At 36.2% G+C, this 12,531-nt stretch overlaps 4 protein-coding genes across 4 annotated transcripts; 2 read left to right on the top strand and 2 right to left on the bottom strand.

The window, feature by feature from the left end:
- Positions 1–908: 908 nt before the first annotated feature.
- Positions 909–2,827, top strand: LOC18013305 (periaxin). The gene is made up of 2 exons (XM_006394061.2): positions 909–1,182; positions 1,789–2,827. The coding sequence occupies exons 1-2, from the start codon at positions 931–933 to the stop codon at positions 2,683–2,685; spliced, it is 1,149 nt and encodes a 382-aa protein (XP_006394123.1). The 5' UTR covers positions 909–930; the 3' UTR covers positions 2,686–2,827.
- Positions 2,828–3,468: 641 nt separating this feature from the next.
- Positions 3,469–5,790, bottom strand: LOC18012761 (WAT1-related protein At5g64700). The gene is made up of 7 exons (XM_006394060.2): positions 5,530–5,790; positions 5,362–5,424; positions 4,902–5,018; positions 4,519–4,771; positions 4,182–4,340; positions 3,945–4,096; positions 3,469–3,847 (listed from the first exon to the last, which is right to left on the bottom strand). The coding sequence occupies exons 1-7, from the start codon at positions 5,706–5,708 to the stop codon at positions 3,700–3,702; spliced, it is 1,071 nt and encodes a 356-aa protein (XP_006394122.1). The 5' UTR covers positions 5,709–5,790; the 3' UTR covers positions 3,469–3,699.
- A 2,556-nt stretch (positions 5,791–8,346) lies between these two features.
- Positions 8,347–11,214, top strand: LOC18012760. Its single transcript, XM_024151572.1, has 3 exons — positions 8,347–8,749; positions 8,861–10,172; positions 10,275–11,214. Exons 1-3 carry the CDS (start codon positions 8,347–8,349, stop codon positions 11,119–11,121), a joined length of 2,562 nt encoding a protein of 853 aa, XP_024007340.1. The 3' UTR covers positions 11,122–11,214.
- A 363-nt stretch (positions 11,215–11,577) lies between these two features.
- On the bottom strand, positions 11,578–12,045 carry LOC18013313 (egg cell-secreted protein 1.5). Its single transcript, XM_006394058.1, has one exon. It carries the CDS (start codon positions 12,043–12,045, stop codon positions 11,578–11,580), a length of 468 nt encoding a protein of 155 aa, XP_006394120.1.
- Between the last annotated feature and the right edge of the window lie 486 nt (positions 12,046–12,531).

The following is a 12,531-nucleotide window of genomic DNA, read 5'->3' as shown; positions in this document are numbered from 1 at the left end:
TGATTTCCTCTCTGGAAAACGGAATTAACCAATCGCCGAGATGATGTGAAGAAAGGGTGCGACGACGAAGAAGAGTGCACGGCCCAATTAATTTGAACCGGAATGAACCGGCGAACCAATCAATTTGGATCACATTAAACAACCGCAGTTATGGGCTCTTTCAATCTTTCTTTTTCGGGTCTGAATTTTTATCATTACACTAAGATCAACTTATAATGGGCATTCATTTTTCCCTCCATTAAACGAATTTTAAACCAATGATCTTAAGAAATCGCGAACGCAAATACCTATAGGGCCATCGGCATTGGAATTAGAAGATTACTTTTCTTAATTAGAAGATCTTAGTCATTAAGCATTGACAAATGACAAATGATTTTTCATCAAGTAGGAGCTTAGTAAGCAACTCTGCTATTTCTAATATAGCTTTAAGTAGGAGCTTAGTCGTTCGCTTAACCATTTCAAAAGACATTTTAATACGGAAATAGCGAACGGACAAATCGAGATGCCAATAAAATTATATAATTAACAGCCAACCTGGAAATAAGATCCCACAAGTTATTTATTTCCCTTTTTACGTAATATCTACTGCTCGATTCAGTACCAAGATTTATTGACTAGGCACCGAAATAAAGATTCGATTATATACTTTACCACTTTATAATTTTCTTACTATATAAACAAATTAAATTACGTCGTTTTTGATAAATATATTTAGGGTCCATAAGACCTATATATAATTAAATCTTTGTCTCTCTCTGTCCGCAGAGAAATTGTCGGACATAACTCTTCTTTGACCATCCCTCACCTCCATTTCATCATTTCTCTCTCTCTAAATCTATCCGTAGATAAAAAGAAATTTAAGAGAGAGAAAATATTTGTATCATTACCTAAACCAAAAAAAAAAAAAACAAAAGTCTCTGTAATTGCGAGATGGGAAACTGTGCCACCAAGCCAAAGGTTCTCAAAGATTCCGACGAGGATCTGATTCCGGTTGAGCGAGAGACGACGGCTCCGACTGATCATCCCAAGAATCCGGCGGAAAAGAGAGAGAACAACGCTCCGAACGCGGCGGAGGAGGCAGCGGCGGCGGCACGACGGAGCGAGAAAGGAAAAGAAATTCTGATTGAAGATGACGTGGAGGAACACAGCAAACGTCAATCTCTCAGTCACTTGTTTCTTGAGGTAACTTTTCCCAAAAAAGAAAAAATTACATTAATTTACGAATATCGTTTTTCTCGGCAAAAGTCGAAAAACCATTTACTTATTGTTTAGTTTTTACACTGGTTACGTCGTTTAAAAAATGCAATAGAAATTATAGAAACACAGATGTTTGTATGTAAGTGTTTATATGATCATCAGCTCATGACTCATGACCGTTTCCAACAAAATATAGTTCGTAATAGATTTTTATATTATTTTCTAAACAAACAAAACTTTTTTTTTTTTAAACTTGATTTGGAAAATCTTGTTAAGCTTTATAAAGTTTCCTAAATAAAGTCTGTTATGATATTGTAGAGTTTCGTTCTTTAATTGTTTTCTTATAATATCAAACGTTAGTGATGAACCAAACGGTAATATTCTTTTTTGAAGGACAGATCAAAAGACAAAAGCTTCTCTTACCTTCTAAGTTTTGAGGACTCCTTTTTGTTATATATAAAAAATAAATCGTCGTTATTATTTTATGCATATATTTCTATCGGCATTTCGAAATAGTACCGGTTAATTACGAATTTCTGCTTTTTTATGTTTCACTTGTTCTATCGATTTATGGGAGGATTATATATACAGGATAAGGCAGTAAAAAATGAAGTAACCGATCTAACTCCGACAAAACCAGAGACCAATATCAAAACAGGCGCTTCTTCAGAGGTTTCAAAGCTTGATACTTCTGCTCTGATGGCTTCTAATGTCAAAGCTCCAGAAACCTTTGACGTTCAGACTCGAAATGACCTCGAAGTCAAGATTCCAGAAGGCACCGAGGTTAAGACTCCTGATACGCCTAAAGCTAAGGAAGCTGAAGAAAAGGAAGTTAACTTTTCAGAGAATTGGGATGTTAAGTTTCCAGAGGAATTGGAAGCCAAGAAAACATCGCAAGTGGTTAAGGTTGCAAAAGAGTCTAAACTTCCACAGGTTTCTGCTCCTGAGTTCTCTGAAATTAAGGTTACAAAAGAGTCAGGTGTTCCTGATCAGGTCTTGGAAGTTAAGAATGCTACAGAAATATCTGACATTCCTGCTGAAATCCAAGTTATAAAAGAGTCAAATGTTCCTGAGGTCTTGGAGGATAAGAATACTCCAGAAGTTTCTAAAGTCAAGACTAACCAAATTAAAGTTGCAGAGTCAGAACTTTTAAAGGTTTCAGAGGTTAACTCCTCTGAGGATTTAGAGATTAAAGTTCCAAAAGTTTTTGAAGTGAAGACTCCAGAAACATCGAATGTTAAGATAGAATCAGAGCTTAAGACTGATCAAGAAGCATCGAATGTTAAGATTGCAGAAGAAACAGAGGTTCCAAAGTTTGTACACGCTCAAGAGAAGATTGATAAAGCTGAAGCTCAGATTCTTGACGACATTAAAGTGACAGAAGACAAAGGTATTGTGATGCCTAAAACAGGAGAAGGAGAAAAGGATTTGTCTTTTGGGAAGCAAGTCAAAGAGTCTACTACACTGTCAGATTTAGATAACAAATGAGTTACAAGAGAGATCCGAAAAAATTACCAATCAGGAATAGCTAAATTATATTTTTGAAATCAAGACTACCAATTCATGGGTTCAAAAACAATAGTCACCAAAAAAAAGAAGGAATTTAGCATATTCTTTTAGGCAATTTTAATTTGTGTGTTTGATATCTCCTATGTTGTTTTTTTTGTAATTTTCCTTTTTAATTGATGGGATGAGTTGTGTATTTGAATGTCCCCAAGTTTTTGAACAGTTTTAGTTATGTTGACATGGTTTGTCCCTCACGCGCTTTCAGGTTGTAACGCGTGAGCTCACGCAATCGTCCGGTTGCTGAAGTTGATGATGATGTCATCATGATGATGATATTTTGTCTTTGGGCTTCCTCTCATGTTGAAGGCCCGTCTCTGTCTAGGCTTTATCATTTCATGCAAACCCATACTGCTTTTTTCAAACCTTCTCCTTTCGCGAGAGACGGGCCTTCGACAATCTTCGTCTCTCGTTCCATTTTTCTGTTTACTAGTTGATTCAACAGGCCAATTCAACAGTTGTTAGTTTTAGTTCGGTCTTATAAATGTGATAGATTATCAATATAGGTTTTTTCCCCTGTTTTAGTGATTGATTCAACAACTAAAAATATACAATGACAAATTTGGCAAATTTTGCTGATTTTATGAATTTATTGGTGGAAAATTTAAAGTACGATTTTAGTAAAAGTTAGGACGTATAGAACTGTTATAATAATCACATTGCCAGAAACTAGTCATTGGACATTGCCACTTTGCCAGTAACAATTAATTTGATTTCTTTTTCTTTTCTTTTTTTTTTGCTTAAAAACAAAACCTACGAAAAGTATATAAAATACCCTATGAAAAAGTATACTATAATATGATAAAAGTAGTTACATGGGACAAAAAAAAAATTAAAGCAAAATTATTGACTCTACTATGTGAATGATTAGTCACATATATTAATATTATAAGAACCCTAAAATTTAGCTCATCTTTAATGCAACATTCATTCAAGTATTCAACTAATGACAACCTTCACTTCATTGCAAACGACATCGTTTTCTTTCTGTGGATCAATGTTCTCATTACCACAGTTCTTCTCCTCTCTACTTTTTCCCCACAACACACAGTAGAGTCCTATAATCAGCAATAGTCCACCTACAATACTACAAAAACACATACAAATAATTTAATTTATTGCATTAATTATAAGCATTATAAAGAAAGAAAAAAAAAAATGATATTTGAGGAAGATTGTAGAACCTTCCAAGACTGATGATCTCGCAAAGTAGAACCGCTGAAGAGAGGAGAGTGAAGAGGAGAGACAAAGGAGTGAACATCGATAAGAAAACAGGTCCTCTCTTTTCTATAACCCATGACTGCAAATAATATGCTACGCCTGTTACGATGAATCCCTGCATATATGATACATTAAGGTTTATATTTATATATATGGAATTAATATACTTTGAAATGTAATAGAGTTAACGAATTACGTACGCAATAAATGACTGCAACGAGTCGTAGGTTCCATCCCAGCTTCCATGCTGAAATATCTCTCTCGAATGCAATAGCGATGACCAAGGATTGAATCGAACTCAATAGACAATGAAGAGTTGTGAAGTATAGCTTCGAAGGGTAAACCTTTAACACACGACCCTGTATTTATTTATGATTTAAAATATCAGAGATGAAGTATCACATTTATTATTCAATTAGAATAATAAATAACCAAATCATATACTAATGTCCAACAAGTTTTGAGATTTATTACTCATTCGTGTGGTTAACAAAACAATATGTGATAATGTATATATGGAGCAATTTGATTGGGTACCTGCAAAACGAGCCAGAGACCCCATAAAATGTTGGAGGTGACCATGAGGACACATCCTTTGAGCCACGAGGTGGAACCGCCGGAGACGTGGCCGTGAACATTCCGGTGATGATGTACTTGGCCGTGATGGCATAAAGGTAATTTCAATAACGGGCCTTTGTAAAGAGCTAAGGTAATTACCCCTCCCATGCACACAGTTATCCCAACAAGCTTTGCTGTTCCTTGTATGCTCTTAACCTTAAGCCTCTCCATTCTTTAAATTTTATAGAAAGATAAGTAGGTGTTCATTAGAAAGTTTACAAATATATATATATATATATATGTATATATGTATAACGTGCACAATTAATACATAAAGGTTTATATATGTTGTAAGTATATACCCAAGAAAAAGAGCCACGAAGAATGTGATGGCCGGAAGGGAAGCTGTTGTGGCGGCGGCCAGAGTCGCCGACGTATACGACAATGCGATTCCGTTTAAGTCCAAGCTCAATGTCACACTAATAAACGCAAGTCGCAGAATAAAAAATTTAAAAAAAGTTATTCGCATTTCGCGTTAATTTTCAAAGATGCTGATCACATATTATATTAAATTTTAACGATCTGTATTACTTTTAAGTTTTTACTACTAAACAGAAGAAAACTTAACGTTTTCGTTATCAACAATCAAATTAATTTTACTATGGTGTTCTCTTCTTTGCGTTTGTATGTGTTTACAATTTTGAAAAAGATGATGAAAAAAAGCAAATAGATTTTTGAGTTTTTACTTCAAATAGAAATAATCATTTTAAACGCAAATAATCAAAGAAAATAAATCCTAAAATTTACTTGTCGCAGACATACCCAAATAATGAGAGCATGAAGATCTTGATGAAGGTCACAAATGAAAGAGGTGGAGCGCTTTTCCTAAAAGGGAAACAAAATTTGAGACTTCATATTTTATTTTTAAAAAGATAACTGTAAATGCTCATTTATCTGCAAATATATAAAGAATAGTGTATAGGTATATACCGTTCGAAGAAAAATGCAAGAGGAGCCAAGAAGATGGTAGCAAAAGCTTGACGATAGAAAACGAAGACGAAAGTGTTCATTCCTCCATTGAAGACAGCTTTAGAGATCAAAAACATGATTGCATATATGAGTTGTATTATAATCACCACCATGTATGATTTCTTCGTCTCCATGTCCATCGATCGATAGATTGAGTTATGTTTGTCTTGAGTTCTTTGGAAGACAGATTTCTTATAAATATAGATATATGGGTTACTCTTTGTAATGTTCTTCCTCGAGTTATATATAATAGGAAGCTAAGTGGGCATTTATATAAGTATATACACAAGCACGCATATATAATTTTGATATTTTATTATGGTAGTATTCGAAAATAATGGAATAAATAAATAAAAAGTACGTAGCTAAGAGTGGAGGAAGAGAAAAGATGTTACTTTTGTGTCACAGTCTCACTATACCAACCAAAATAATTTAAGATGTTGACTCCAGAAGATTTTTTAGTACATGTTTCTCGTTCCGTCCATTAATCACCACACCATACGTACTATATATATGCTGGACAGGGCCGGTGGGGATTTATACACTGTAAAAACATAGATTCGTAGAAAACAAAATTTGGTTGATGAAATGATTAAATCAATAAGTAATTACGTCAACTTCAATAAAGAAAGATGAGGACATAATGATTTTGTTTGAAAAAAAAAACAACGTTCGTGGTTCTGTTGGATTTTACTGATTATAAATTCAAGTGAAATAACAATTTACGTTCAATCGTTATGCAATCATGTAAGTTTAACGATTAATAAAAAATTACGTCACTGTTTATATGGTGTAGTCTCAAATTAAATATACGAAAATGCTGAATGATTCCATTATATCATCTCACAATTTGTTCGCGACAACTTTACCAACTAAGACCAAGTTTTATTATTAATATTGCGGGATAGAATAATAAGTACTTTAACAGAAAAAATTGGTATAATAAGCAAACGAAAAAGTGAAAAATGTTTTGGAAGATTTTGTGGTTAAGAAATTTTTTAACTTACAGAGTCGTGTATGTATAATACTATTTTCACAAATACTAACGTAATTAATATGATGAATTTGATTAGTTATAGCTTAATGGATCTTCTCTTGATCAATAAAATAACACTGTCAGTCCAAACATTAGCCATACCCATATACATTCAAATCATTGTTACTCCGATATCAAAAGATACAGCTAGCGTGTGTAACGTTCAAAATTGATCTGCCAATAAAGGTTCAAAATTGAACTGTATCTTGATTTATTAATAAAAACAAACAATGCGCTTGGCTAGTTGAGATATATTTTCTCGGAGTTTTTTACATTGGCTATTCTTTTTTGTGCCTACTGGATGTTTGATCTTATAGACTCAATCATCATGATTCAAAACTTAGAGAAAATAAGCTGTCCCTCTGGGGCTAGCCAATAAAAGACGCCTAAAAATAAGTTATTGATATTATAATGTATAAAGATATGGAATCAATTTCAAAGAAATCATAAAAGTAAAAAAATAAATATGATAAAGATTAAAGTGTCTGATGACCCAGAAGCATGTGGTTTATCGTATACAAGACAAAGTAGATGGTGACTGTATACCGCGAACGTCCACGTACGTCATTATTACGAGTCTTGGCCATGCAAAAGCAATCTAAGTTTTTTTTTTTAATGGATAAATGCAATCTAAGTTAATCCTTAAATGATCGCCAATAATATAAATTTAGATTTTTATTGTCCTTTTTCCTTTTTCTAAATCACATGTTAATTTGGTATGCACTATACATATATAACATGTGTTTGGGTCGTTGAAACCAACATAATAAACCTGAAAAACTATTTTGTTTAAATTTTGGATATGTGGACAGTTTTCATTCCGTAAAACTACTAGAACAATCCACGAAACAAAACCTCGCACTGACCTTTTCTTGGAGAGTCGCCTTCTAAATTAACATGTCATATATACTGAGTACTGATACATATGATGCATCGATACTCGATAGGTGCGTGTATTTAATTATTTATCAGCACTAGTCTTTTTTAATTGATACATATACATGCATTTTTACTTGATACCTATATACATGCATGCTTTGATCAAAATTTCACTTTCGATCATTACACAATATATGTATCTTCTCTAGAAGTACTCTCTCGTATGTTATGGTTCCTTTTTTTTCTCTGTATCGTTTTGTACGTAAAATCAACCCTATAAATTTAAATAAATGTGCAAATTATGAGAAGGATGAATTCAAGGAATATACGCATCTACGATTCTTAAAAGCGAACACAACCTACCGTCTAAAAAAAGAAAAAAAGACGACTAAAGAAGAAAAAGCGAAACTAATCATGGTTTGGTCAATAAAAGAGCTATCGTTGTCGTCAACGAAAGAAAGAAAAATTAATTCACATTTATACGGCGGAAGGCTCCAACGTAAAACCCAAAAAAAAAAAAAGAAGGTTGCTCGCATGTAAAGAAATAGCACGTGTCTTTTAGAGGGTGATTAATTCGGCCCAAATGAGTGATGGATCAATGGACCCGAGACAAAGTCATGCAAAAAAAAACTCGTTGATTCTACGTTATGGGCCTCTTAACAAAACAAGGGCCCATATTTAGTTAATAATCACGTGACATGCATGTGAGCAAGGGGTTTAGTCTGGCATTTTCTCTCATTTTCTCTCGTCCTTCTTCTTCTTCTTCCTCAACTACTAAAATGCTAAAACCTCCGCTCAATTATTTCGGCCATTACAGTCGCAAATGAAACGTCTCCTTGTTCTTCTCATTTCCTGAGAAAATCATGCAGTTCGTGTCTACCAAAACTCTCTTCCTCCGACTCGTCGCTTCCTCCGTCGCCGAGCTTCCGCGGCGGCCGCAAAGGGCGATCTCTGTTCTCGTCGCGAATTTCTCCTCTTCTAATGCTACCTCTGGATCCATCTCCTGTCAAATTACTTCGAGGCGTCCACATCACGACGAGGAGTCTCGGGGAGTTAGGGTTTGGGTGTGGTGGGATTTCGAGAACTGTAATTTGCCGGCGGGTGTGAACGTCTTCAAAGTAGCTCAGACCATAACAGCCGCCGTTAGAATCAACGGAATCAAAGGACCCGTCACGATCATAGCCTTCGGAGACGTATTGCAGCTCTCGAGAACGAACCAGGAGGCTCTCTCCGCAACCGGAATCAGTCTCAATCATGTCCCTCAAGGTTCCAAACAAAGAAAAAGACCTGCTTTCTGGTTCATTTCATTCACACACTGCTCGTATTAAAAAAGCTTACCTTTTTTGTTTGTGTGTGTGTTTGTATGTGATTTCTCAGGTGGGAAGAACAGTGCGGACAGATCTATGATTACGGATCTGATGTGTTGGGTTACTCAAAACCCACCTCCTGCTCATCTCTTCCTCATCTCCAGCGACAGAGATTACGCTAGCGTCTTGCACAAACTGAGGATGAACAATTACAACATTTTGCTCGCTGGCTACGAAGAAAGGACGCATGGTGTACTGTGCAGCGCTGCTTCGATAATGTGGGATTGGAATGCATTAGTCAGAGGAAAATATTCAATTGGTAAACACTTTAACCAGCCACCGGATGGTCCTTACAATTCTTGGTATGGTCACTATAGAACTCCTCTTCTTGACCCATTTGCCACATCTTCCTCCTCCACCACGACCAAGCTACAATCTTGTACTTCTAGTGTGACAACTGAGGAATTTCCGGTATCGAATTCTAATCCCGATTCGGCTTCTTCTAAGGTTTGTCGTCCTATCCCGAAAGAAGTGGTTAAGCAGATTGGTTTGGTATTGAGTTTATATCCCAAGGGAGCAGCCATTACAGAACTGCGTGAGCAGCTGAGCAAGAGAAATGTACCGTTAGATAAAAACTTTTACGGGCATAAGAAGTTTTCGAGGTTTTTGTTATCTATGCCGAAGATCTTACAGGTTGTTCCAAAGGGAGAAGGTGTGTTTCTTGTTCGTGCTTGTACACAGGAAACGGATAACAAGCCGGAACTAAGCACCGACAATCCCAAAGCTGTTAGCGTGCAGAATGTTGAAGATGTCAAAAAGGAATCTCAATCTCCAGAGAGTTCTCAGGGGTCTGTTCCGGTAGTTAGCCAGATTGATGTTAAGGCAAAAGATAAACCCGTGAAAGAAAATCAGCTAGCTTTAACTGCTGAGAAGGATGTTGCTTCATCAAAGGAAAAAGACGGGTTTCTTCAGAAGCTAAATAGGCTATGGTTTGGTTCAGATGAGATGGAATTAGAGCATCTCGAAGAAAAGAAACGTATTTCTGGAAATGGTGACGAAGGGAAAGGCGTTGTTAGTCAAGGAAACGTGGTGAATAAAGACATAGTAGAATCTCGAATTGCATATTCCACCTCTAGAGAATCTGCTAAGGAAGTAAAAGCAGATACTGAAGTAGGCAACGAGAAATCTAAAAGTCGAGGGCTTTTAAGTCGACTTCTGGAGAGATTTAATTTTTTAGAAGGAAGAAACAGAGAGCTTAGTAATTTAGCAGCGACTGGAGCTCAAGTAGATGACATCTTTGCAAAAGATTCGTTTTGGAAGGATGTTGAATCTTTCATTAATTCTCCAAGAGGCTTCGTCGTTGTTTCGCACTCAAGATCAAGGTTCTTGATTCTTCTCTTTCCCTTACTAGTGTTTCTGCGTTAGCTATCAAGGAAATAATATTCAATTTAAGGTAAGCTGCTCTTTTTGTTATATCTGTTCAGAGAGGCGTTGGCTAAGAATCTAAAGGACGAAGGACCTTCATGTCTTAAACCGCTTGATGTGTCCAAAATGCTTGATATAGTATCTCTATTAATATCAGAGAAGAAATCGATCAAAGAGAACCCTTCTCATGCTCTACCTTTCAGAGTAAATCGGTTCGCTGAAAAGGGATCTTGTCTTAACCACACTCGTGCTTCTAGTGGATTGAGATCGATATTTGTGAACATGTCAAGATCACAGTGTGTCGAAGCAGATGATGAGAAAATGACCAACGACTTTGGTATGAGTCCGAAATCGTTGGAGAGATCAAGAAGCGAGGTAATTGCGGATTGTCATAAGCTGGTAAAGAAGATAACAGAAGAAAACCCTGGAGGTTATGACATGAGCAAGTTGAAGAAAGACTTTTTGGAAACATTTGGGTACCGTTTAGATTATCATAACCTCGGTTATACGAAACTGCAGTCTTTGATACAAATGATGCCTGAGGCGAAGATTGAATCCGGATACATTGTTCCTTCCTCGACGCCGGCTCCACATGGACCTGACTTATCATTTGAAGAACTTGGTCCAGTGTCCAAAGAGATTCATGAGTATGACCCATCTGTTTCAGAGGATGAAGATTCTGACTCAGAGACGCACGAAAAAGCTCCTTTAAAACAGAGCGCCAACAAGAGCAAGGAGAAGAAACGGGATAAAGTAGAGAGAGAGTTACTTCAAATTCTGGATTCTTTGGACACTGATAACGATGTCCAGAAGATTTGTGCTTGTGGCGAAGATAAGCTTGTTGAAGGAGTATTGACAAGCTTGCGGAAGAAACCATCAGGTGAGTCTACTAGAGTTCAAGGATGAAGATGAGTTTTTAATTTAACCCGGGAAGGAAACAAACAAACGGCAACTTAAGATTCCGGTTTTGATTATTTTTCTGGGTGGAATTCCGGTTTGGTGATTGGTTCTATGTAAAAACCGTGGAAATTGAACAAACATGTGGATTGTTACTTATTCTGAATCCAATTGCTTTATCGTTCAGAACTCAAACATTAACCTTACTGGGCGTGACATTGAGAACGTAAATCAACCCTTAGCCTATACTGTATAGACGCTCTGTGATTCGTAGTACAAAACTTAATTTATGCATATAGAACAATACAAAGACATAACTTAATTCAATTCATGTGATTTTTTTTTATTCATTCTGAACATATTCATTCTTTGCTTACTTGTAAATATCATCATATAAAATGGAAGTTTAGATCTTACATAAGAGTAACTTTTATTAATTAATTAGAATATAAAAGAACCATATAATTAATCAAGTCCGGGGTCCGTAATTTCAACGGGAGACAAAGCCAAAGTTTCCGGCGCCGGAGACGGTGACAATTCCGGTTTCTCCGCCTGAACATCACAATACTCTACAAGATTATTCCCTTCCATAGTCGTAAGCCCTAAAGAAGTAAACATAACGGACCAACACTCTTTCACGATCAACCCGATGGCTCCGCAACAATCTTTGTCAATTCCACCGGAAACCGCCGGTTCTGTCGTACCGGTACGGGTAAGGAAGAACTCAACGATCTCGTCGGTGCAAGACTTTAGCTCCAACGCCGCGTTCCAACAATCCATCAGGTTCCCGGCGCCGGAATGTTCCTCAGTCGCCACTGTCGTGGTCTGCAGATTCCTTGCATCAACGACGGTGACGATGTGGACGGTCGATATGAGACATGAAATTGTGATTAATGTGAGGAAGAAAAGCTTTGAAGTTGTATTACTGGCCATTTCTTTCTTCTTCTTTTTTTACTTCTTGTTGTTTATGGGATTAGTGAGAGATGATGCGTGTGTGATTTGAAGTTTATATAGTGAAAACATAATGAGGGAGATGAGAAGTTTTTTCGTTCGTTAAAATTTTGTTATTAATTATCACAAGTGATCGTGGTTAATCAATTTACCCCATAATTGTTAAGCATTCACCTCTGTTTTTATAAATTTCCGTTACACCCAATTATGCACGTCAATTATGTATTTGTAAACATACGTTTTTATCCCTAAATGTCCAACAAGTAAAATCTGTAATCATTTTATAACGTCGCATTTAGATTTTAGACCAAGTGTGCACAAATGCAATGCATTCAACGATTCAAACGCAAAATTGGTGGCAAAACTTCAAATACTCGGCAGTTTTTGGCATCTTGATGGGCTTAGTAAACTAGGCTTTATAAAAGCCCAAAAATATATAAATAATTAGCTAATAAGTCTATTTCAGTA

This window comes from Eutrema salsugineum, unplaced genomic scaffold (assembly GCF_000478725.1).
Source record: "Eutrema salsugineum unplaced genomic scaffold, Eutsalg1_0 scaffold_6, whole genome shotgun sequence".
NCBI lineage: Eukaryota > Viridiplantae > Streptophyta > Magnoliopsida > Brassicales > Brassicaceae > Eutrema > Eutrema salsugineum.
This window is presented reverse-complemented; position numbering and strand designations above follow the sequence as displayed.